We start from the raw sequence: 27,738 nt of genomic DNA, 5'->3' as shown, positions 1-27,738 counted from the left end.
TTCTCTTATGCATTCATGCATTTATTTATTGCTTAGAAAAGATGACAAGTAGATAGCTTTGCCTAACTTGACTAAATTTCCTCTCGGTGTCCCAAAGGAATATTTGAAGACAAAATGAAAGGATTACCATAAAAAGGAAAAAAAAATATCTGGAACTGAAATAAAAAGTGAAAAATCTGATGAACCTGAGGTACTAGTTCATTCCATAGCAATTTCCTATGTTCCCACTTCCAAATATTTGTTATTGCCTGACTGCTGGAGGTTCTGGCTTCTGCAGCAAAGTTAAGGAAACAGAAGATGTTAACATTCCTTAGGACGCTCAATGCAAAGTCTGATGGCATAGTCCAAACTAGCCAGGAACTGGTTTCAGATAAGGCACTAAACACTGCATCTTCATATCTTGTCACACCCATTTGCTAATGGAACACAGTTCTAAGTCTTCAAACCAACTGGGATAAATTGAGACACTGAGATAAGCGTAAGAGGATAAACAAGGATGTGATACACTCTAGTCATTAGTCTGCAGTTAGCTTAATGCTAAATCAATTACTGATAACAGCATAAACTCTGGCAGCACAGAATTTATACTAGGCTGCAAAACCCAACTGTGGTGCCGCCAGCTACAAGGTGCTGAGCTTTTGTTTTGCCACGGCAGCACTATTACTGGTGACCAGGCTAGATAGCTTGGAATTACGTGAGCTGCAGTCGGTAACCCTTTTGACCACAAGCAGACAGGTCTATAGGTATTGAGGCACACAGACTGAAGGTGATAGAATTCCTTCAGAGCATACAGAATACGCCAAAGGTTACGCACAAAGAAAATACTGGTGGTAGATATATCCATCAGCATATGATGCAGTCGAAAGTCTTTTGACAGACCAAGAATGCCATTACAGAAATCATGGTCAAAACCTTTCATAGCTTATTCTTTTCTTCTCTGCCTTCTCCCATAATTCCTCTATTGCATTTCTGGCATCTGTCCCTGTACAACCAGCATTCCTTGAGAAAACTGAGGCAACAATTTAAAACCTCAGTTACCTCTTGAATGCAATAGTAAGAAAATTATAGCTGGTTTTAGTAATGTTTATAGTGTTTTGTTTTATTGCCAATTTCAGTGTAAAGATAGGCTGAATTTTTTTTTTATAACATGGTTGCATGGTTTCTTTCCTTATCTATCATCAAAGAAATGCTAAAGTACATAATACCATCCTCTATGCTAGGTTGCCAGCTGATGCTAATTGACGCCTCATTTTCTACAAAACTAAAGGGCTATTTCTTCCCCAATTCATTCTGCTCTTAAACACCCAAAATACAGAAAGCTACAGTTTTCCTTTCCAAATAAACATGTACACCTGGATTTAGATAATCCTCCAGGAAACAATTACCTTCTCTTCATTGACAGTGTAATATACAGAGGTTTTATTGATCAAAAATGAGCATAGCCTGCTATGAGCTTGGAAAATGGCACCAGTGTATCTTATATAGATTTAATTCATGTTGTACAGAATGATTCAGTATCACATCAATTCCAGGTAATAGGACTTCAGTAATTAGTCTTCAGGAACTCCTGAAGTGATGACTAAAACCGTAAAATAAACTCATTGCATATTTTGAAACATTTCTTTTACTTCTGTCAGGAAATAAATAACACCACAGCAATATTTTTTTCCTGCTTCCTGAGGTATTTCACACAGACTATCAGCTCCCTAAAACTCCATTTTTAGTATTAGTTGATTAACCTTTGTGTTCTATATAATTAATAGAATAACCCCACATGAGCTAAAACTTTCCAACCATTACCTTTCCCTTTTTTGCAGAGTCATCAAATCAGTACAGATATGGGAAATAAAAAATATTCTTCCCCCAACAAAAATGCACAATTCCTATTGCAAACAAATTTCGTACTTCTAAAGCCAACTATACAATAGACTCCAGATGGAGTGGACGTACTTTTTATTCACATTAACCTATGAATTCTTATTTACTCATAATGTGGACCTTTACTTACCTACAGTATATATGTATACCTATATATAGTAATATATTTGTTCTGTTCCTTATAGGCTTTTAAAAATCACTAACGTATTTTTAAATTAATCACAATGATGATATTAATAAAGAATTTCAGGGTGGCTAAAAAGGAACAGCACCTCCATAGAGTGAGATCATCATCATCATAAGGACTTTTTTCAGGGCAACAATCTTAAGTATTATTTACTGTAATCTTTTGAAATGAAGTGAGTTTCAGTGCTGATATCTTAGCTTGACCCCATCACCATATGGAAGTAATTAAAATACAGATGAAGACAGATTTTACCTCTTCAGAGACAGCTGAGGACAAGCTGTCAAAATAACTGTGTCCAGAATTATTATTACTAAGCCAAAACTGTTAATTAATTACATTAGACAAAAATTAATGATCTCAGTCACTGTACACGAAAAAATTTTCTATAAGGCATTGACACGGATTCTTATTCAGAAAGAAATGTGAAATTGGTAAACTCACAGTAACTTCTGTTTGTGAAGTCAAGCTGGTAATTTCCTGCAAAATAATATAGCATTTTGCATTGCTCTAGGTAGAAGAGATTTTCGGCAACACCTTTTTCCATTCCACGAGTCTCCTTTTATTTGCTTTTAGAAATACATTAATCCCGTGAAGGTAATTTTACTCACACTGTTCTTCCCACTCCTGGTCATCATCGCTGTGTTGACCATGCTGCTGAGCTTGCTTGAGGCTCAGATACAACTCTTTTGCTCGGATTTCTTCCTGCTGCCTTATTTGTTCTTCACCCTTTTGTCTTTCCTCCTCTTCTCTTTTCTAGGCAAAATGAAGTAAAACAGAGGTGACTAAAGAGGAAGAATGTGCCAAAAGTTAGGACACTGCTTCAGTTGCTTCCTCCCACAGAGTAGCTATGGTACCTTGGACAAATCACTGTCTCTTCTAACTTTGGCTTTCTCACCTATCACAGCAGGCATAATAGAAGTTTCCTACCTCTTAGGAATTTCTGAGGAAGCTACGTTTTGAGATGCACAGGTATCACAGGGATAAGGAATGTGTAAGTATCTAAGACCTGAAATCTATACGGAAAACACGTTTTATCACGTGGCACCAAAGCCTGCGCTATCCTACAATCCATAAGCAATGCTTGTTTTAAGTCCACATGTACTCCCGTTGGAGATCTCACTGTCACTCAAGCAGTATACACATCATCTACAGAATCTGTAGAATTCAGTATCTGATTTACTGGTGGTCTTAGTCTAGCAACTGTCACTGTGTGTCATCAAAACCAACAGAGAGAATAATGTTTTCCAAATATCAGGACCATTACATTCTGGAAGAAAAGCCAGATCCTTCAGCACACACGTCACCTTGCAAAATGTAGCTAACAGTAACATACAAAAAGGTTCCCTTCCAAGAAGACCTTAAAGGAGACGGAAAGCTGATAAAGATTGCCTCTACAGCTGGCCTTCCACATACTATCAATAACACAGGAGCTTGATTAGTGCAGAAATAGGAAACCGTATCTGTTTTCTAATAAATTTTCCCGATTTCCTTAGGCAGCGAAGAGGCAGATATAATTCATTGTTCAATTGAACCCCCCCAAAAAAACAAAACTGAACTTCATGAAGTGTTATTCATATTGAAATAACTTGAATTATTAATAAAAACAGTTTTTTATTTAATTTTGTAATGGAACCAACACTATACTCTTTTGGGTAAGAATTTTTTTACAAGTCACTGAATAAAATCACCCTGAATTACTAACCTAGTTACCTAACCTAAACTATAAGTAAGGGAAGCCCAAAGTAGATTGTGAGTTGCTGCAAAATGTTAATCCTATCAAACTTCTAGGGTGAAGCAAAAGATAACCAGTTGAATAAAATCTGGTGAAACTCTGCTTTTTACATTAGGAGGTTTGGGGGAGATCTTTCTGTCTTCCTTAAATAACTTTTGTTTATTAAAGGTCAGAAGTGGGATTTCATAAGATCTTTGCATTTTCCTAACTTTGCTCCCTTTCAGTGGGATTTTAATGTTTCATCGCAATAGGACCAGCAATAGTTGCGCACAGGAAAAAAAACCCAAACACAAACGCATGATTACTTTAAACTGGAAAACAATTTTCTCAAATGCACCAACACATTCTATCAATCAGTTGAGCTGACAGATGTGAGCAAATGTTTCTTTGCTACAGACTTTGTACTGGTAATTTTTTTTTCTTAAGACCTGGTATGATGTAAAGTCTGAAAACTATGTTCAGATGGGATTGCTCCTACTCTCAAAGGGGAATCAGACATATTTAGCTTCCTTTTTATTATATCATATTTGTGCACTGTGAACTTTGTGGAAGGGCTTATTTTCTAAGTTTGAAAACAAACTTTCATCACAGCACGATTCACAGCACGACCAAAACAATCCATGGTCTGTTTTAATAAGTACTACAAATATGAGTGGATAGATTTAAAAAATGGGGCCAAAATCTGACTTCTGTTGTTCTCTAAACTAAGTCTGTGGGTTCAGGAGATGCAAAACCGAGCTTTCATGATGTTGCTCATAATCCTGCAAAAAGTAACTTGCATACCTATTTTTTTCACATGTAGGTTCTTCCTGTTCAATGTCTGAAGATGCTACTTACATGAAAGTTCACACTATGTAAAAATGTTCATTATAATTCAGACTCTTTATAGGCTGAAAGAGGCTGAACTATCCAAAAGCTATATTAATTCAGTAAAAGTATATATTGATTAACACTTCCCTACAGTAAATAGTTTGTATTTTATAATACATTGGAAAAGTACTCATTTGAAGGTTGTCTGTCCTATCTTAAACACCTGCCAGGGCACAAATACCAAAAGCAACCCGAATATAGAAATACGAATGTCCAAACAATGTTGTTGTTTAATGCCCCTAAGAGGGACTCATACACGTTTTGCCAATGGTGAAACAGGTGTCTGGAATGTCTGTCTGGGAAACAGAAAAAACCTTTTGTCCACCATAGGGAAGGAAAGGCTTTGTTTTTCTCTCCTCCCCGCCCCCCGCCCCCCCCCAGCTCTGCAGAAGTTATCTGTTGTTAACCAGACGTGTGGAATTAAAGGAAGACAACTCCAATTCTTTTCAGAAGACAGCTTTCCAAAGCAAACAATATTGCTGTTTGCAGCCTCTAGAAGCTCAGTGAGGGCCAGAAGCAGCAGAAGGAATCAGGAGTGTTTGGTTGTTCTGGTCATGGATCACACAACAGCATGTTTAAGGAAGAATGACAAAAAGACTGAAAAGAAGTAAGCAATTTAGCAGTGACAAGCAACACCATCTTCAGAGTGGGAAAACGGAACAAATGCAAATCTCCATCCTTTGAAAGAATTCAACCACTTTTCCATTTCCCTAAGTAACTTAAATCAACATTTCTCCATTTAGCACAGCTGAGCTCCACCAGTTTACACCGGCAGAGGATCTGTCTTCTTGGTAATACAACAAATCAAAAGATCTGAAATATTGGGTATTAACAGTGAGGTACCTGTGTAGTGAATAATAGCTCCATAACACACATGATGAACAATACATTAGGCTGCTCTTACTATTTCTGAGAAAGAAAAGCCTAGTATTGTTCTTCAGTCAATGTTAATGCTAGTATCTTTGATTATTTCTAACATCATCCTCCCATTATCTCCTGAGTCCTAAAAAGATTAGTTGAGTGGACAGTTCATTATTTTTGAAAAGTCAATGCTTTTAGGAAGCACTGATTTCAAAGTCCAGCAGCTTCTTCAGAATAAAAAAATAAATTAAAAAATAAATTATCTTTTTAAATACCCCATAGAATTAGGGATTCCATATTTCAGTTTCTAGTAAATGGCTCTATTCCCTTCTTGGGAAAAGTATGCAATCAGCTATTCTTTATTCTTATGAGGAGAATATTTATTCACTCAGCTTCACTACCTAAAGAAATCCAATACATCTAGACTATCTTTTCAGGAAGATGGACAGACACAGGGGTAAATCCTGTGTTATCAAAATGCTTAATGTTTTCTATTCAACATCTCAAACCACAAGGTAAACTTAATGGGGGGGGAATCAATCTCACAGCAGTTTCCCTGAATCACACAAGAGTTTTGTCACAAGTTTGCCTTTTTTTAATGTAGCTATTGTTGAAGCATTTGTAGTGAAAAGGTGAAAGTGCCTAAAACAAAACAACACAACAACAAAACCCAAGAACTAGAGTTCAGCTAGAGTTTGAGTTCTTAATGGAAAGCAGTAATGACTACTAAGAAAATTCTACCTTTTTTTTTTTAGTGAGAAGGAGATTTAAGTCAAAGGAGAGACAACAACAAAAAACTTAATGCTGGCACTTGATTCTGAATTCACAAAACTTTTTCATACCATTTTCCTTTTTAAAGGAAGAAAAATTTTAAATTCTATTTATTCAAATTAGCGCATGGATGCATGTGCAAGTATATCGTACAACTCCTTAAAGGTGTGTGTGAGGAGAAACAACTCTTGTTAGTATGACACAGGAAAGAAAAGTGATCCTTCTGTCAAGTATGAGTAAAAAGTGTATGTTTGTATTTAAAATGAACAACAATTGAACTTTTCACATTTACTCCACTGGAAGAATACAGCAACCAGTTTATCTGCTTCTCCCCGTGAACCCAATCCTGCACATCCGAGCTGAGAGTGAAGAGCTGTAATAACCTACAAACATCACCTTCTGCCTGACAGTTGAGAGAGATTGTACTGTGTGCTGTGACCCTTTCAGCTCTTCCAGAATAATTAGGAAGGTGACAATTCAGTACATAGTTGCATATTGCCAAGAAATACCAACCTGCTGCAACAAATCACACTGGCAATTCAATAGGCAGCAGTAATCTTCTCCAGCTTTAACTCCACTGGAGAATTTGAACATGCTAAATAATCTTATCTAGCCTCCAGCAGTTGAGCATTTACCACAAACTTGTTACTTGTAACTGTAAATGTGTGCCTCACAATGTTTGATAGCTTTACTACAGCCAGCTCTAAATAATATTGAATATTAGCCATGGTTAGCTTCTAATGTTTCAGTCCAATGCAGATGAGAGGAGATTAGGTCAGCATTTAGGTTTTGCTGCAGAAAGATTTAAAAAATACACTGAGGAAAAGCCAAAATACAGCAGTTGATTTTTTTATAATGGAAAACTGAGCTTCTTGCTGCCATGGCTCTTGGGGTCTCTCTGGGGAGTCTTACAGGATGCAGGGCAGCTGAATGACTGCCATCCTGCTCAGGGCAAAACCTACAAGACATATTTGTTACAACAGTCCTCTCCGAAGCCAAGGATGCCTGGGATTCCTTCAATGCTTCAGGCTGGCAGGAATTGTCTTCGGCAGCCCTGAGAGCTGCAGCTAGTCTGCTCTGCATTACAGCTGCTGTGAATCTCCTGAGACCCCTCAGCAATCACCCCTGAGCCAGGGCAGACATTCAGGCTACCTGCCACAGAGCTGAGAGCACAGCTTGTCTTCAGATCTCAGCCCTTAGGACTCCCCCCTCTGAAGAAGGGAATCTGGAAATCCGGGGGTCCCCGGCTCCAGGACAGCCTGCTCTCAGTGAGGCTGACACAGCAGGCTGAATTCAGAGATCAGAGTTCTCCGCAAACCCACCTGACAGTTTCCAACAGAGCTGTGAGTGAGTATCAGCAGAAATATGTCCAACTCCTTCCCAACCTTTTTCTGAGAAAATTCTCTCACTTGCCTCCAAAAAGAAAGTGTTTGCAGAGACATTATTTTCTTCTCTACTACCAGTGTCTCAAAAGGAACACAGGGTTTACATCACTTCAGTGTGTGTATTTGCACAGAGACAAATGTACAAAATGCAGTCATGCTTTATGTAGAAGAAGTTACGTTTCAGTCATGGATATGTCCCAGGATATCCTATTCACACATGGCTCACATCGGGAGGTAACAACACACTCTGGTTCTCAAAGACTCTCTTTTAGATGATATAGAAAACAAAGCTAAGGACTATTCCTGACTGGGACAGATCTGAGATTTATTGTACATGCTGGAGCAGACTCTGCTTGGGTAACTTGCCATAGATCCAGTGACAATCGACTAAAAGTTTGTCTCTGGATCTTAGGGACTCTTCACAGCTTGAATTCCTGATAAGGAAGTTATCCTCATTAGTGGCTCAGATTTTCCCATTTACCCATGGAAAATATCAGAGCTTTGCTAGTTCTCACTAGCGATCCAGAATAAAGACAGTGGCTTCAGCAGTGCAATCATTACTGATGTCACCAGGGAAAAGCTTTTTCTTTAAAATTAATATCACAGTTCCTCACAAGTAGGATAGAAAAACCTGAAGACCTGATTTCCAGCAGAAACTAACAGCTGCCTCACTTCCAACATTGTTCAAGAGACAACTGCATAGAAAAAAAGAATTCTGAACTGTGGTCACACAAAAGAGAACAAAATGAAGTATAACTGAATTATTGTAATTGCGATTGAGTGAACCCAACTGAGGCTTTTTCAGAACTGGGTGCCAAACTCCAGCAAGAAGCTGTTGTCATATTCCTGGATTCTAAATATGCTGTCCTTGGGAAAGAGTTTGCTATTTTCCTGGCACAGCAAAGCACAGAGCTGAACTTACAGCTTATTTGCACTTAAAGATAACAGGCCCCCTCAAGTGCTTGATGTTTACTTGGAGACAAGAGGTTTTTTCAGATCAGGACAGAATGCTCACTGCTATATCATAAGAAGCCCACAGTACTGTAAGTGGTGATGGTGACATTTTACTGTATTCCTAAATTCTACACCTGGCAGCAATTGCCTGAAGACTCAGGTCCACAGCACTTTTGGGCATGGTAAAGCACGCAGAGATGTGTTGAAAGCCCACTCAAGGCAACAGGACTAAAGTGTGTTCTTTCTATTAAGCATAAACTGTCCTTATTAGAGATTTCCTGAACTGAAGCACTAATTATTCTGTTCTTCTCTGAAGGTTGATTCTAAACCTGTCGTCTTTGATGAGAATGGAAACAGCCAGGACATAGAAACTCTTGGATCCGCACCTTAAAAAAGCTCACTTCACTCACCACAATCCCAACTGGAATTAAAGGTCATGAACTTGCATCCAAAAAAACCAAAAAATTGTGGAAGGAAGTTATAATGCACTGTTACCCTCTTGCTGCCTATCAAGAGAACAAGGATTATTTCTCCTTAAGGGCCACTCTCATTAAAACTCCTACTAAATATTTTTTGATGCATGAAGAAAAACAATGCCCATAAAAGTTTATATGCAGCTTTTGATTAACACACATTTCATCTCCCAAGGAATTTTTAAGAAGCAGTCTAGCTTTAGTGTCAATGATGCTTATATTATTAAATTTGGCAGGTATCTGATGTTGTCATACAGATAGTACTTTACTATTAATATTCTCTTGCTTTATATAGACCACATGAAGAGCGAGCTGAGAGAGTATATCTCTGTTATCTCTAAATGTAGCTGAAGGATACCACCCACCCCTGGCTGGCTGACACTCATACTTTTAATTTGCCCTAGCTCTGTACATTGTTCAAGACTCTTAATGACAGCAACTGATAACGGTAGGAAATTATGCCTATGATCTCATAGCCTTTGTGAATTAGCAAAAAGATTAATGATAGTAATTGCCTCTCTTATTTGTCCTTTGCAATAGGTGGATAAAAGAATAGCTGTCCTTAAACTGCAAAAATAGAGCAGTCAACATTTATATTCTAGCATCATAAATTAAAGGCATTTCTGCTTAAGAAACACCAAGGAAAGCAATACTTTTCTAATAGTGTTGGAAAAGGAAACAGGGATCATCATTCACTTTGATATGTGAGATATTTATCTAGTGCAGACAGCCCTAAAGTCCCATGATAGGTCAAGAGGAATAAAAGAGTTTTAAAAAGGAGTGTTTGTGATACAATAAGGTTAGAAATTAAACACATCAGCAGAAAGGACAGAGTTTCAATCTCCCAAGTCAAAATGCTTCAAGAGGATGAAGCATTAGCAGAGACTGCACTTTTCGTACCCCAGTTTGGAGAACGCTTTAAACACAGACTGGTCATCGTCACACAAGGATGATTACCAATGCATCAAATATTCTAAACCTGTTAAAGTGGGCTTGCTAACTGATCTGCATCTCATTCCACACCTTGAATCATTCATGAAAGGTGCATTTCTTCGTTATTTCAATGATTGCAGTCATACTTGAGTAGATTCATTAATTCATCTTTTTCCCAACACCTTAGCTCTATTCACTTCTTGTAGTTGGAGGTAGATGCCAGAAACATAACTTTCCTATTTTCCTGTCTAGGTACCTTTCCACTCATTCAGCTTGTAAATATTTCACGTACTTCTTCCACTGCACAAGAGTAGTTATAAAAAGAGTAAAATGGGAAAGAGAAAGAAAGTCAAGTGAGCTTAAATAAGCCAGTGGACAGGGAAGTTAACAACTCCCCCATATTAGCCTGTGAGAGTCACTTGTCTTTGAAATGCCTTTACTGTTTTTAAGTAGTTCTACAGCACTATGTACAAGGTCTGCTCTTTCAAGACCAAGTAATAGATAAGCTGCTTTTCCGAGTAGCAAAGGTGTGGTGTTATAGTACCAGGGATCAATCCTGCATTTGGATCTCTGCTGGTGGAACCCTATGTTAGTCCAAGTCCCTCCTAACAGATTGCAAATTATTGACCTTATTGAAGACCCAGGGCTGGAAGTGTAATTCGACTATGTTGTATTAATACAGCAAAGGCTGGGAGCACACTCAATAAAGGGGCATTTAAAAAACAACTGCTGCATAATATCTTGTTTCCAAACTCATTTTTGAAGCCAAAGAGTTCATTTCTGCTGGGTCTTGTCTTAAAAATTTTGGTCTATTTATTTAAAGTTTTGCAAATATTCTCTTCAAATGCTTGATTTAAAGGAAACCATAGGGGGGAAAAAAGGTTTCCGTTGGCAACTTTATGAATAGGGCTAAAGAAATCCTGGCCAAAGGTTAGTATTTGAAATTCAAAGTAGAAACTGAACCAAATTCTCATCCCACTTACAGCAGTGCAATGCTTGCTCCTACCAGGAACACAGTTGGATGGAGGATATCTGTTCACTTCCCGAGAAACAGCGGGAACACAGATCACCGTGACATTACCTTTCCATCAATATGAAAATGAGCAGAATTTGGTGCCATTCCTTCTAAATTGTATCAACAACTGAAAGACTAGTTTTCCTTAATAGAAAATTATGACTGCTGACCACTAAAAGTCTCACTCTGCTTTTTGAAAAAGTCTCTTTGAAACAGAATAACAACAGTGAGCTTGTGGACATTTACCCCATCAAGTGCACTGTAAATCAACCACAGAGATACAAGTGAACAGGCCTGTATCGGTCTTTGTTCAAGAGGGCTTTGCTTTCCGGAAAGCAGAGGAAAGAGCATTTAATTAGTTGCTTTGCTCATTATTCATACATTAATAAAGCACTTGAAAGGTATAGTTTCATTACTCATTGACATCAAATTTCAAAGGCCCTGTTCTCTCCTATGAATTCAAATTAATTGTGCAAAAGTAAATCAGCAACTTTGTGCAGAGGAGGCTACAAGAACCGCCCTTGCTTTGTGCTACATAACCACCCTCAAATCCCAGGCCCACAGTTTATAGAATGACAAGTAACTTGCTGACTCTAGTTTGTAATCAAACCGCATAAATTAAACACTGAGTTTTTCAGCATTCCTCCCATCACAGAGGGACAAGGGGGGAGTCCATCCGCACTTTCCACACCTTTAATCACCATCCTAGGAAGGGAAAAATGACATAGCAAGCTGTCAGCAGGGGAGAGGCATGTAGACGGAAGTTACTGGATGCAGATCTCCTAGGAGTCGTATTTTGCTACAGGCTTTCTCCATGGAAACCCAGCCTTAACAATCTTGTGCAGCCCCAGAGTGCACATCCCAGACTCAGAAGACTGATAATTTCTCTGCACACTAAACCAATTATATTTTGTTTTCTCATTTTCAAACAAGTTTTTATCTTTATAAAGTAATATGAAAAGGGTAGACAGAGGCCTTCTTTTCCTGTTGAATTTTCAAATTGTTATTGTCAACAAAAGAATGTGAAAAAAATATTATTTCAAACAAACATTAAAATACTATAAATGAGCTCATAGAAAATTCACAACGAAGTCAATAAAAATCAGGCAAATGAACTTCTCCCAGCAAAGCTAGCTGGACTTTTCCCATAAGTTGAGTAGGAGAAGGATCCACTCCTCATTATCTTAAAGAAAGTAGTGACAGAATTTTCAAGTTAAATATGTGAACAAATCATCCAAAATACACAAAATATGTTCAAGCAAACTAACTTAAAATGAGACATTTCACAATTGTACATTTTTTTCCCCCAGTATGATTCACTCAGCACAGCTGACTGAACAATTCTGTTAATGTGTGAGCTGAATAACCAGTTTGATTGTCCTGACACTTTTGAATGAGATATGTAATTTTTTCGCATCACTCACCCAGCTGGTCTGGTGAACACCATGTAGCTATTTGTATATTCCAGGATGAAAAGTTACAATTCTGGGTTTTAAAGCTTGTTAATAAACATGCACTGAAGGCGACAAGAACTTTGAATCTATACAAAAACACTATTAAAAAAGCTAAATTACTCTATGCAAACCTTCAGTTCCTCCTGAATTTTTTCCTCCTCCAATTTGGCAGCTTTCCGATCTTCTATTTCTATTTTCCATTTTTCTGCCACTATTCTGGCTTTTTCTTGAGCCATAGCATCCCGGAATTTCTTTGTAATTTCAGCCTCCTTTTGTCGCCTTCAGAAAAGAATTTGAAAACAAAAACTATTTAAGACACTGATTATTTTTTTAAATTGAGGATCAATACTTGCTCATTGGTTGCAACAAATAATTAGCATAAGAATTCATGGAAATATACAAGGAAAGAATTAAAGTCTATTTAACAAGAGACCTACCACAAATCAGATTTGAGGAAACTATCCAGAAAGCAGACATTTTCAATTTTTGATAAATGACTAATTAAAATAGCACCTTCTAAATTAGAGAAGTACTTCTTGGACGTCTTTGAGTCATACCCTATATTTTCCCTTCCCTGGCTGAAAAAATAGATTTTTCTGTCAGTCTAGCAAAGCATGATTAGGAATTTATTGTCTCTCAAATATCAATGCAAACGTCTGCCAAATTCTTATACTAGATTGTTTATTAGTACTGACAATGTAAAAGGAACACAGAGCACAGGTTGAAGCTTTTAATCCCTGCTTAAATATGCAATCACTATAAGCAAGAAGAATCTCATATGAAAAGGAATAATATAGAATAATGTGATATTTAAACTGTCACTTTTCAGTGCTGCACTACAGAAGGAAGTGCAGGAGGCAGGTGGCCTACTTCCTAACAATATCAAGCATCAAAACATTTTTGAATCTCTCCCAAAGCTAGAAGGGGCCCTGCTGGAAACACCAGCATGGCACGTTGTGTAATCAGTTGCTGAACTGCTGGGGTAAGAATTAATACAAGCAATATGCAAATAAAACCAATTTCAAAAAGGATTTCATGTACCAAATCCCCATTGTGGGCATAGATGTGTGATACAACAAACATTTCTAATTTAATCATCTCAAAACCAGATTGTTTCATTTTTATTTATTTACAAACTGGTCAACGGTTTAGCAAAATTCCCCAAAAGAAAAATGTTTGCTTCACTTTTTTTGTGAAAGAGGGTTTTTGTTTTTCAGTATTCAATAAAAATGAAATTAAATTTTTCAGATGCTGAAAAATTGCCAAAACAAGTGAAAGCAAACGTTCACAAAACATACTTACCAGTTTTACCCACCATTACCTGCCGCCTTTCTACAAGGCCATGTCTCCCATTATGCCAAGTGGACCCTGAATTCAGATTCTTAAATCCTCACCATAGTTCTTCTGCCTCCTTCTGTGCTTGTTGCCTGGCTCGCTCTGCTATGAGCTCCTCTGATATCTGTTCATACGGCTTGTCACCTGGGGCTTCTCCCATCACCCAGACCCAGACCTCACCATCCTTCCCACGTAGCCACTGCACATGTTTGCCATTACCTGCAACAGCCACCAAGAACAAACCAAAACTATAAATACTGGCTCAAATTCTTACATAAATATAGATGAAAAGATGGGAAATCTGCAATTTAGAAACATTAAGCTTGCAATTTACAATTCAGAATAAAACATTACTAAGAGGTTGGATGAAATCTTCAGATTTGACCAGCCTACCATGCTGGAGAAAAAAAAGGGTTTGTACACTCCAGATCACACAATCTTGAAAGACTTGCTGTCCCACAAAAATAAGGAATTATTAATTCTGGCATGCATTTCCCAGAATTTAGGTATTATGATCCTTTTTTAATTGTTATATTTTCTTGCTTCACTCAGCAAGGGATGAATGAAGAGAACGGCAAAAGAGATGGAGCGACAACAACAACCAGTGACATTATGTGACTAGCAATGCTTCAGCACACAGAGAATGTTGAGTGTTGAGCATATAGAGACTTTATTGGAACTTCTGCAAAAAACCCAGGAATTTCCTGCTCCCACTGTGTGAAGGAGGAGTTTCAGAAAGCCTGCATACTCAGAGCACACCACTCAGCACTGCAGAGGCTTTTCCGTTCAGGTAGGCAGTTGAAAGGGATTAAGTTTCTGGTTCAGTTTTCATGAAAGACACCGTGCAAAAATCTACAGTTACTGTGTTGACAGAGTGATTTTAAACACACCAAAAAAGCCTGAGTGCTGTTTACAAAATAGACTACATTTGGTGAACCTTCATGTCCAAGAACCAACTATAGGATTCCTGCTGACTACAAAGGACACTAGATTAGATCCTATTTAAATACATTTTAATAGTCATATACACTACCTGACTTAGTGTGGTTTGGTCTTTTCCTTCTGCTTTTATATGTATAACTCACAGATATTTCATGCATTTTAGAGGTTCATAATAAGGAATTGGTAGAAACACCTCTTATGCATCCATTTTTATGTTTTATTTCTTGCAAATCTGTTGAAACTGTTTTTCACAAAAGGAGATTCCACCACAGAGACTGTTGCCAAGATGGACGATGGATTTATTTTAAAGAACGAAGACTAAAAGGCCATAAAGGCTCGGCAGTTCATCTCACTTCCTGTATATTCCAGTCCATTAGATTTCACCCTCTTACCTAAATATTGAGGTTAGTAAATTGTGCGTTGCCACATAGCTTCTAAAAGGTATCTTGTCTCATTTGAAAACATGAAGTAAAAGACAGTCCGCCATTTTCCTAGGTAGTTTTTCTCTGATGTTCCCATAAGAGTTAAAAGAAACCTGGTCTTATTTGAATGGCCAGACTTTGCTTCCGCTCTTTCTACATCTTTCTCTACTAGCATCAGCTTAGCTACTCTCACCTTCAACTACCTGTTGTTCTGCTATACGACAGTATCCATTTAACCAGATTAAGTTTCCCAATGCACAATCAATAAAGTGTTTTTGACATCCCAGACTGAAGAGAGAAAACTGCAGGAGGGAATGAAGCGGGGCTGTTGACAGCAGGCAGTGCCAGTGCCAACCCACACTCGCAAGTGTTGACAATATGAACTGAAGGCAACGAACATATCACATCTCCCAATGAAAGTTAATATTCTATATCAAATTTGAAAATGTGATTTATACGAATTCCCAGTGTTGGCCTAATGGTACTGACTTCAAGGGGGGGTGGAAATAATGTTTGCCTTCAATAACTCTCAGAAGCATTTGCTCTTTCACAGTCTATCAGATTATGTCTCAGGTTATAAATGTGAATGTATTTTACTGTGGTTCCTATTCTGTACATTTCTGTGTTCCTGTCAGCACAACATTTATGGCGTATTTTTTGGATACAGCATTTGAACACCGTCTGCCGAGAACTGACTGGCCATATCAGTATTTGCCTGCAAGGTTTTGACCTACTGCATTTCATGGTAAAGTATCTTGAGAAGTATGGAATGCTTTCCCAGGAGTACTGATCCCACATAACCAATAGCAGCTTTTGTTTTAAAAGTGGTCCATGTCCTCTTTCCTGGGAGGAATCTGGATATCCTAGTTGTTCTGCTTTATTTAGTACTTTAAAGAAAACATTGCAAACAACGTGCCTCATGTTCATTTACTTGTATCATAACTTGTAGATACCAACTACTTCTACAGTTCTAGGACAACTTCACTACTTCTGCTCATTTATGACCCTACCACATGGAAAGCAAATAAAAAAAAAAAACCCTTTTCAGGTAAGCAGACAAATTTTATCTTTGCTTCTTTCCAGGTTTTCTGTGCCAAAGAGTTATTAATATGTTTCTCAGTGGCACAACTTATCCATTACTACCCAGCCCCACAAAACAAACAGCTAATTTGTAGACGTCTTGAGAAATTGTTCTCTTTTTTCCTTTTAAAACAATGGATCTCTCTTCTAAAGCTAGAGACAGCAGATATATAAGCTCTTTTGAAAACATCAGTATAACATATTGTTGGTTCAGCACTAACTACTGTATGCTACAGTACAGTATACTACTGTATACACATCCATAGTTCAAGTTGAAAGATAATAGCAGTATCAAACAACCTAGCAATTTTAAGCTTCAGCATTAAACAGACAGACCTCCACATGTACAATTTTAAAACAATTCAACTTGAGCATATACGCCTTTATTCAGGTTTTTCTTTAGAAGATGAGAAAGTCTCTTTCACATCCAACCACCCTGTCTATTTTACTTCAAGAAATGACTCCCATGCAAGTCTTCCCTTAAACTTATGCTCCCATGAAGTCGGAGATGGGCTTTACTGTACAATCTGATCATAAAACTTAGTAGTTTCTTAGCACAGAATAACGTTCAAAAATGAGTGTGAAGGAAAAGAAATAAGCAGCTCAGGGAGAAAATCTGGCACTGTGAAAACTGAATTCCTGCCATACAAAAAGTCTTTGCAGCCTACAGAATCAAGTTCACAGTGGTCAGTGTCTGCTCTTCTAGGCTAACGATATTAGGCTTGCACTTTTAAACTGTAGAACCAATTTCAAGATCCAAGCTGAAAGTACAGAAAATTATTTTCCTTAATATTTGTAGGAATCTAGTGTTGTCTGCTTTGCAAGCAGAGAATTACCACCGTTGAGGGCTCATTATAAAAAAAATTTCTGCTTTAAGATGCCTCTCAAGTATTACATTTTTCTGCAAAATAAGATATTTTGTTAACACACTTTATTTACAAATGAAACAGAAATAGAAAAAAAAAGTCATAGAAAAATTCAACTAAATCTAAAAGGAAGACAGGTCCTGACTAAACAAATTTGAAATCTAGGTGAGAAAGAGGCAAGGGAACCTCATGTTTCCTGTTCAGAAGCAGGCTTCCGAGTCCAGTCACAAAGCCTAATGCAGAGTCAGGAAATAATAATTAAATCTCTTGAGCCCCAGTCTTGTGCCTTGACCACAAAAGTACTTTTCTTTTCCTGGAGAGACTGTGGCAGGCTACAAATAATTACCATTAGGAAGTAGTGGACATCAAAATTAGTCTGGATTGGCGAGTAGAAATGAAAGTCTTTTAGAAACAAACACTGCTTTATCAGGAAAATGTACTGAATAATTTACGAAGTTTTTCCTTCTCTACTCTTCAGACCAATGATTTATCGGCTGTAGTATTCTACCAGGTTTTTTGTCTAAAACAACTCTGTAGCACCACAAGAAGGCAACATTAATTCTTGCAGTTCTTTTCACCTGTAGCTCCTCCATGAATTAGTATCTCCCATGGAGTTCCCCTAAACCTACATCTATACTGCTTTGAGACAGGTAAATTGGTTTCTGGATATTGCTCTTTACCGCAGAAAAATGCAAAATCAAGTCTCTCAAATTTGCAGCACAAAGGGATCACAGTGAAAACTTTCAGACCTACAGCCTGAACCAATAGCAACACAAATCTGCACGTATAAACACACACAATCAAAAAGAAGGCCAAATCATGTTTTCTATTTGTTTGTATTTATGCAGTCAATTCTGTAACAGCAATGAAAGCATAAAACAATGCCCTAGAGAGCAATAGCAAACTCAAGGCTCTCACCTGTAAGAATTATTAGTCTCTACCAGCAGCACTACTAATCTCATACGCACACACACAGAGTGCTGGAGTGCAACCATGAGTTGTGCTATACAGCACCACAGGCTGCTCTTGGCCTTTGTGCTGCCCTTGGGAAGTTCCTGGTATAGGCACAGTATCATTACCGCCACAGCTGAATGCTGCCAAAAAATACGAACACTGCCCGCCACCTTGGGAGAGAGAGAAAAACAGCACCTGAAGGTGCACGGGAGGGGGAATCCTGGCTGCAGGCAGTGCTCAGGCCAAATCAGGCTTCAATTCCAATCAGCTCAGACTTCCACATTGTGACTAAGGCTTAAAACAAATGGAGCTGCACAAAGGAGAACTGGGCTTTACACTGCCTCTGCTAACCGGGACAGAAGAGCAGAACCACCGATTGGGTTTGGGGGTTTCATGGGTTTTGGTTTTTTGAGTTGGTTTTTGTGGGTTTGGGTTAAATCTGGCTTCATTTTCATGCATGCTTCTAATTAAAAGTGCTTTAAAAATAACAGTAATCAGAGCAAATGGAATACTACTGGAGTCAGCTTCCTTCCTCCAAGCTTGTTTGTCATCGCTTTAACAGTTACAGCATCCCCGACAATTCCCATTTGTGATCCATCTCCAGTGTTTACAAGGGAACTACTCCAAGGACCATTAGAGGCCTGATTTGGTGTCAAGTCTCCCAGCTGTGCTGTCACTTAGCCACAGTCTGCCTGCTTAGTCCAGCAAAATGATAGACTGCCTTTCTGTCATAGGGAGTGTTACAGGCTGTGTCAAGTGTAAATTCAGAAAGTTAGAAGATCACTGATTTATAATCTCAGAAACATGGAATGGCATTCAAAGTCTGCTGCAGCTTTCTCAAAAGTCTGCTATTTCCATGAACAGTCTTGTTTCTCTGAGGTTGGGCTTCCCACCATAGTTCTCCTGCTTAGAAGCTACAGATCTCTGCAATAGCAATTGACTCTCCTTCCTCACTCGCTGGAAAGCTTTGTATCAGTGAGTCAAATATCCTTTGACTCTCTCTTTAGAAAATATTCCTTTTCTTTTCTCTCCCTGCGCTAGAAAACGGCTCCTGAAATTTATTCTGCATTTGAAATAGGCTGCATGAGCATTCACTGCTGACATCAAGCTGATCAGCCTGATCAACTTTTGTCATTCAGAGATAACTGTAGCTTGTGGAGTTTGCTGTGTCTGTAGGGTTGAGCTTTTTTTGTTCTTTTGGAGTTTAGATATCTGGTACACTTTAGTCTAAGCACAATGTGTTTTACATGAGATTTCACCCTTGGCTTTCTGAGCAAATGATTTTTATGGCTTCCTTAAAGTAGAAGCTTGAATTTTGGTAGTCTGCAGGGTAGATGAGGTTCCATTCAGTTTGATTAGCTGCAGGACATGTGTTAGAAGCACATTGATTAGGATGAAAATGAGAATGTGAGCTTTAGGCTGTTCTCAGTTCCTTGAGCTTACCCAGTACAAGTATTTCATTTAATTATATTACTTTTTTATACAAACACACAAATACACACACATAATTTAACTTCTTTCTAAGGAGAAAACCTAGGAAACTACTGTGAATGTTTCTGAGAGACTGTTCAAAGGACAGAATGCACTTTTCCAAACATTAACTGCCATAAATCCATTCAAATACATATAGAATAATTAGGTGGTAATGATGAAAGTAACGAAAATAACATAATCCCACAATAAACCGAAGATCTGCTATAATTTAATTCTGTGGTCTGCCCCTGCAAATAGTCATAGGACCATGAACTCCTCTCTTCCAAGAATACATTCAAAAAACCAGTCACTTCAATTCTTAAAACAACAAGAAAATGTGGAAAAATTCTGAACTTCGCAAGCATCCCCCCAACATTTCAGTTTACACATCCTCCAATTTCAACACTGTGTTGTGTGCCTTTCTATTTAAAGGAGGATTTGCAGAGGGAGAAAGAAATTCAGCTGGTTTACATCAATATATCACTAAGGGTTGCAGGATCTCAGCATTGCTGAAAAATCAGCCTTCATGGCTCTCCAGCTGCTTCCTGATCATATAACAAACTCAATCTTCTGTTTATGGAATTACAGCCTGTTACCATGGAAATAATTATGCTGCAATATATCCCTGCAGGATCAAATAAAGGAAGAGTGACTGCAAGAGAGAAAACATTAAGGGAGGAAACAGTTACTCAAATAAGACTACAGTAATTAACAAATGTAGCAAAAATAACTGTACATAACACTCAAAGGTAAGTGGGTTTGCATTATCACATGGTATGTATATACGCAGTATGTATATATAGGTTTGCATATTATAAACCAAAAAAGAAGAAAAAAAAAAAGAGAAACACACAAGTAAAGTATCATTTATGTGGTCTCTATCTAGTATGTCCCAGATATTTTCCTGGCTCCCTGGCCAAGGCACACTGTTACACATAACAGTTTTGTAATTTGCCCACTTTCAACTGGGAGATAACATTCAGAACTCATTCTTAAAGACATTGTTCTAACTCCATGTACAATCTAGAGGTAGTCTCTTGTCTGTCCATTTTAATGACACTTTCAGTGTAAACAGTATAAAAATGCAGGTACACATCAGATCAAAGTCGAAGGTTGTAAAATCATTCACATCAGTATCATTCATTTGATTTTTTTTTTCTTCATTAAAAAGAAAGTCAAGAACATAGCACTATAGTTTCTGATTCCTGATCCCAGTTGTCTCTTGTAAAGAGTAAAAGCTATATACGGGGCTTGGTTTCTCACACAGAGCTATCACAAAGCATCCAGGTTTTCCCACTGCTGGAGAATAAACAAAAAGAAGTCTGTATGGCTGCTTCAGGGTCTGCTGGAAACTCAAAGCAGAAGGATAAGGGTTCTCTGTCACGGAACGAATAGAGAACTGTGGATCACTTTCTGCACCAGACTCTCCTACTTAATGCAGCATGGCAGGTTTGCCCCAATTCCTTTTATCAGGCACACAGGACCACAAAAGCAGGGAGAACCATACCACTACAGCGAGATTTTCTAGCACCACAGCACACGAGTGGACTTGAAGGTTCATGAACCACCATCAGTGTCTGGCTAAATCCACTGCTGACTTGAATACATTGTGTTTTCCCATGCCTTCCAAATCCTGCTATCAAAACCTGGTGCCTCTGTCCTTGAATGTTTTAGTCATTTATGCTAAAAACTGGCAAAATCAGCAAGGAAATATTGAATTAGCTTGGATGAACCCCATTCTCCCCTTGGCCGCAGTACTGCTCTCTTTCCATATCAAGTATTCATGAGCTTGCAGTCAGTCACAACCTCCTATCATTACCAGAGCACTAGTATGTACAAGAAAGCCCATCTAACACCACTGTGTCCAGACAGGCTGAGGAACACAGTGCTGCAGAGAAACACAGGAATGCTCTCCACGCCAGTGGCTCAATTAACCCAGTAGCCTCTCTCAGAAAGCGGCTGATGCCAGATCCTTCAGACAACGGGAGCACTGAGGATCACACGTGTGCAAGAAAAACCTCCAGTGTAATAAGGCCCAGGTAGCCAGCAACATTCTGCTGTCACTTTTCTGCAAAACAGAGAAGTCAGCTGCAGGGCAGGATATGAGACTAAAAAGCACAGACTTACAGCTAATCCTAGGAGGGCAGAGAATTCCCTCTGGATTTGTTCCATCTGGTACGTATTTAGGTCATATGGCAGTTGGAGGTCTCTTTCTAGCCCCAGGTTCGGAGAAGTGAACAGACAGTTTAGAAGCTGCTGTTTAACCGTACCTCAGTACACAGCCACACTGAGCACGAGCTCTGAGCAGCTGAGTTCTGGCTCCAAGGTATACAGTACAAACAAAACTGCATCATAGTACAAGCTGCTATACATGTTGGGAATGTTACATTAAAACTTTTCCAATGACTTTAAATTAGTTCGCTCAGTCCCCTAATAAAAATGATTCTAATTTTCTCACTAATGTTCTCCTGTTACTTTTTCAGTTGTATCTGAATTGGAAACAAAACACAGGGCTCTACAGAATTCAAGACCACATACAGCCAAAAATTTCAGAAATACTCAAGTCTGATGTCTCTGGTTAGACCCATATCCAATGATACAGAGAAAGAGACAACGAACACTGCCAGGAGCACATCTCCGTAGGAGATAAAATCATAGCTAAGCATTACTAGGGTGTGTAAAGGTCTTAGTATAAATGAGGAATACATTTCTGAGTTCAAAAACATAGAAAAAAATGTCACTGCATGGACACCCACTCACCCTTCATACACACACTGAAACACATGCCCACTCACTGGCCCTCACATGTGACACTGGTGTATCCTCCATCCATCCACTTGTGATATTTCAAATACTTGCTTCCAAATAGCTTCATCTATTCTCTAATGATTTTCTAACACAAATGCCATTTAGATAAAGAAATTATTTTCTAGCCATGCTGTGATAAGCCTACCTAATTTTCTCCCAGCTACTCTTGTTAAGGACAGGTAAATAGGAGTGTTTACAAATAGCTCCTGTCTGAACATCATGAGCTGCAGTTCACAATGAATAAATGTCAGACTAAGCAGCAGCAGACCAGCATTGTCTTCCCTCCCACATGGCCGTCCTTCACCTACCTAATGCTCAATAGTTTTTGAGATCTCATTTTGGGTATGCTGACAGCTCTGGATACTGCATCAGAGTCAACATCCAAATTGGCAGGGTCCTTCGCTTACTCCCAGCTCAGCTATACTGGTTAAAGGGCTCCTGCCTAATCAAATACATACGTTTCTTTGCAAATTGCAAAGCTGCCTGTCAGTCAACCCTCAGCAAATCCCAAAGGGATCTTGAAATTTTGAGGAGATTTCCCTTAGTGATTTTAGCACAATAAGAAAAGGCAACCTGTTTTATTACAATGAAAATATGTTCCTGAAAGATCTGCCCAGGAGTAATTTGTAAATGAACTGGAGACGGACCTCCAAGAATTCAACTTACTTGTGAAGCTATTTCAGTACGAGCCAGCAGTCATGATTTAATTAAAGCTACGAAATACTTTTTTTACCTTGAATAAGTTCACTAAACACTGCAGTTTTGGGAGGACTCAAATGATGCTCAAATTCTACTAATATTTTTAGGCAAAGTACAAATGTAGGCTAGGTACAAACAGCAAAAACATGGGAACAGTTTATTTAGTATCTCCTAAAGGAAATATTTCATTCTGAAGTGATGTTTATATATTGCTCCCTTTTAGACATTGATCTGTCTTTTTAAAAAGGGAAGGAAATTAAAACTGTTGAATAACCTGAAAATATTTCATTCACCCCTCAAGTGAAATAATTTCTTTAACATTGACTCATTCTGATACAAATTTCAATTTTAACCTTTCCTCAAGACACATGAAACCAAACAATCCAAATGGAAAAGCAGGTACAATTTAGTATTTACTGAAGGTGACTAATATTATGTTCTTTAGAAATGAAGAATAAGACTAATTACACGTAGACTGTTGCACTATTTGGCTTGCTAAACACTCTCAACAACTTACATCTTATTTCATGGTTTGGACTTGGTTTTGTTTTCTAAGCAGCAAATTACATACTACTGAATAGGACATTTATGGACAATCAGCGTTCAGTGGCGCTTCTATAAAAATCACTGTAGATTTTGGGCCTTTGCTAGTTCATTTCCAAACAATTAAAAAATGATCACACTGACGAGCATTCCCTAAACCTGCTGATGATTTTAACTCTAGCACAAGGCCAACCTGACCTGCATATGCCACTTTTTTCCTCCCCAACTCTGCACTTGTGGTTTCTGTAAGACAACGCATCTCTACCTTGCACAAGAACCCTTCATCCTCAAGTCACTGTAGGAAATCAAAATTGGATTCACAATCACTGCTCTGTTTTGAAAAATCCATGCCTTTTGCTATGCTGCTGGGTTCACATGTACCATTCCAGGCAAGCTCTTGAATCAGATCAAGCCCAAGCACTTTTTGGAGCACTTTTAATTAGAGAAGTTCTCATTGTCATTAATTTCTTTTGTTCTATCTCATCCTATCCCATCCCACAAAGGTGGGGCAAAGTTTTCACATGTAGCTATTCAAACTATGAGGAAAACAGAAGGATTTGAAAAGTAGTCCTATGAAGATAATTCCGGTTAAATTAGTAACAAATTATTTTATACAAATGTTATGTCATATTCACAAACAACATACACATTTTCCTGTCAACTAGAAAATTCCAGAAACTCGGCACAACATTAGAGATATTAAAGTTTCACCTCTGTTTTCTACTATATGTCAGGCTACAAAGATCTTTATAAAGCCAGAGTAACTCTTGGCTTCAACAAAATAGCATGAACATAAAACCTGTGTCATGCAGTAGAGAGTCAAAAACAAAACCTTGCAGATGAAACTGCTCAAATCCCTCAGTTTCAAAGGAATAAAGAACATGTAATTGTGGTAGCTCTAAATTTCCTGGTAGCCACTAATTTTAAACAAGAATAAAAATACTCCATATTCTATGCTGTGTAGCAGGGGGAGAATGTTTGGAAATTTGCTTATACATCAATGGAAACTGAAAACTAAGCAGCTTCAAGGTCCAAACAATGTTGATGCCAAATGTCTTTTAGGAAAAAAAAATTACATAGTTTAAGATAAGAAAGAATTATTACAGTCATCTACTCTGACCCTTTGAGTCATATAGGCAAAAATATTGCACGGTAATTCCTGTCTTACACCTATAATTTCTGGTTGACTTTTTTCACCTTTTTTTTTTTTTTGAACAAGAAACTAGCTCCACTATGAGACCATTTACCATCATATTATGGAACTGTACAGTAGAAATCAGTTACAAGTATCTGTATAGCTAATGACCAGCATGCCTGAAAGATGGAAGTTATCTTTTGTAACTCTGGCCCACATCAGTTCATGGAGGTCAAAATATATTTTCAGCGGAACCAAATGCCTGACTTGCAAATCTAATTTCAATAGTTCTGTCTACAAAAAAATTGGTAACATCAATTCTTTCGTACAGTTCTGAAGGAAGTAGAAAGTTTCTAACAGTGGGCAAAAGTCAAACCTAAGCAATACCTTAAATTGGCAATTTAAGAAGGTAAAATGGAAATGGGCTATTGTGAAATTTAACTCTGTGTATTTGTGAATACTTTTGTCAGAGCAAATATAATCTATAGGTTACTCTGCTGCTCTCCTTTCTCCTACTCTTTATAAATCAGAAAATTAATTACCCAGAAAACGGTCTCCCGTAGTAGGAAGCTGAACAGGTTTAATGTATAATTTATATATGGAAATTTAGGTGTCAACACTGTGACAAATCATCACATAAATATTTTTGCAGTTAGATTTTTCTGCATCTGTCTTCCTCAAAGAATGAGCATAATACAGATTATCTCAATGATATAACGTTGTTTTCGTATGTGGAGCTGAACTGCATTTTTAATTTTTTCTCAGTTACAAATCAATCAAAATGAACAAGGTTTTTGTGCTGTATGGGAGAAGCCATTTTGACGCCATCCCTCTTTGGAGAGCGCCATTCACAGTAAGGACACCAACATGAAAAAAATAGAAATACAACGAAATGAGGTTTTCCAATGTCCACCTCGCCATCTGTGAGGGGACATTTTAAAAGCCTATTACGGCTGACTAGGGTGTTCTGAACGTTCCTCCTTTAAGGTTACTATTGTAACTTACTCTAGAGTCATTTCGTAAAGGCCTTTGCTTCAAGTGAATCTTGGAAACTAGTTTTGCTTTGAAACACGTTTCTTTAATAATAGTCTTTGAATTGTTAACTATCTAATGGGCACTTTGTAGGGTTTAGAGGCTCTAAACATTTTAAGAAGTCTGACAACTGAATCCAATAATCTCTCTGTACCGAGGTGCTCCAAGCAAAGCTTTCTACTGTGCGTGTGTTAAGATGAGCAACACTTTGAACACTGGCTGCAGAGTCACATAGCTATTAGAGCACTTTCTCAAAATCAGCTACCCCAAATTATTAGAAATTTTGAATATTCAAGTTTTAATAGATTTAAATATAGGATAAGATCTTTGGCATTTCGCAGGGAAAGAAGTGTTTGACATATCCCTGTGACATTTCCTTGTTGAGTGAGGAATCACTGCAACTACATTTCCAAGATGAAAATGTTTTCGCTCTTGCATCAGCCTAACGACTTCATCCTGTGCATGGGGAAAGAGTTGGAAGTCACTTGTTCAGAGAAGAGAGCAAGGAAATAAGTATTTCTGTTTATTCCAAACCACTTGGACCCAAGACCAGACACTTGGAAATGACATTTGGAGAAGTTCTTTTTTGATGTTTTCTTCCCTGATTTTGCTTATTTGCTTTTTAAGTCAACACACACATATAGCATCCATAACAGCCTGTGGAAGGAGCTCCATAGTTTAACTACATATTGCATGAAAACACAATTCTGTTTTTTTCTTTTTTGGTTTTGGTTATTGGGCTTTTTTTTTACATGCTTGCCCCACTATTATCCTATTCCCTAGACATCATGTTTTGGAGAGTGTTTACTAGTACAGTTGGAAATTTAGTCTCATATGGTATGGCTGTTCTGACATCGCATCTTATTCACAAACAGCTCTTCATAACAATCTCAAATTCATGAATTTATCTCCTACTCCAGTCACTTGGGAACATTTAATGCCAAGTCAAGAAACGTCAACAGCACAGGCAAGACTGCCTTTTGCCTGACTGAGAGAGTGAGGGGCGGGGATGGTAGGTGAAGAAAAAAGCCTTAGGAGTGGAGGGGAAACTTGGTCATGGTACCTCTGTTACCACTTAGACAACAGGAGCAGTGACTCCTGACTGAAAGAGGCACTTCAAAGTGATTCCCCTTGCTCCCACACTAAACTGTTACCCTGGAGAAAGAACAAGCCTTGAGAGAAAAGGAGCAGGAACAGGGTGCTTTTGCTGCCCCAGACTGTCTTTTTGCCTATGGGGACAGCTGGCACCATTCCTTATAATCTCTTCCAGATGCATGCTGCACCATAGCCAGTTGCATGCCCACCATCCTCAGCTCTTAAGTATAGAAGGAGGTCACAAATCTTACTCTGTTTGCACCTCGCTGTCTTTCTCAGCACAGCCTCCTCCATTCGTGCTTTTTCTTCCCTCTCCTTCCAGCGCCTCAGCTGCTCTTCTCGCATTTTGTAGAACAAGATCTGCTTTTGCTCTTCATTCAGCTCTGCCAGGAGCTCAGGGTCAATATACATATCACGCAAAATTTGCTGCAGCATGACGACTCCAAAAAAAAAAAAAAAAAAAAAAAAAAAAAAAAGATAAACCTGCTTCCAATTATACTCACTACAGTGACAAAACCCCACCGACAGCACTCCAGAAAGCAACCTACAGCAAAGGAGCTCTTCTACACCTGCCTGCCCAGGAGAGGTTTGATTCTTGCTCTAGCCCTCTTCGTGCAGGCATATTCTGCTCCTTGTCTCTTACAGAGATGGAGTTCTCTGCTTATCTCATCCTCCAAAGGCAGGGACAGGTGTCAAGTGAAAGGAAGGGGGAGGAACAGACAAGGATACGGAAAAAAAAGAAAAGGCCAGGAGGAAAAAAAAAAAGTCACTTCAGTGCTCCTGACTGCAAGCCGGTAAAAATAAGGGATTCTTGATTGATCCCATCAGCTTCGCTCCCTTG

At 38.3% G+C, this 27,738-nt stretch overlaps 1 protein-coding gene across 2 annotated transcripts in view; it reads right to left on the bottom strand.

Moving 5' to 3' along the window:
* SH2D4B (SH2 domain containing 4B) overlaps positions 1-27,332 on the bottom strand; it is a 66,193-nt gene extending 38,861 nt beyond the window's left edge. The window contains exons 1-4 of one of the 2 annotated variants that reach the window (XM_050899303.1): positions 27,149-27,332; positions 13,908-14,067; positions 12,645-12,792; positions 2,674-2,818 (exon numbers count right to left, since the gene is read on the bottom strand). In XM_050899303.1, the coding sequence (XP_050755260.1) occupies positions 2,674-2,818; positions 12,645-12,792; positions 13,908-14,067; positions 27,149-27,332 (637 nt within the window). The remainder of the gene's footprint in view (positions 1-2,673; positions 2,819-12,644; positions 12,793-13,907; positions 14,068-27,148) is intronic. The other variant, XM_050899304.1, reaches the window with a different exon arrangement.
* Between the last annotated feature and the right edge of the window lie 406 nt (positions 27,333-27,738).

Source organism: Gymnogyps californianus, chromosome 6 (assembly GCF_018139145.2).
Source record: "Gymnogyps californianus isolate 813 chromosome 6, ASM1813914v2, whole genome shotgun sequence".
Taxonomy (NCBI): Eukaryota; Metazoa; Chordata; class Aves; order Accipitriformes; family Cathartidae; genus Gymnogyps; species Gymnogyps californianus.
This window is presented reverse-complemented; position numbering and strand designations above follow the sequence as displayed.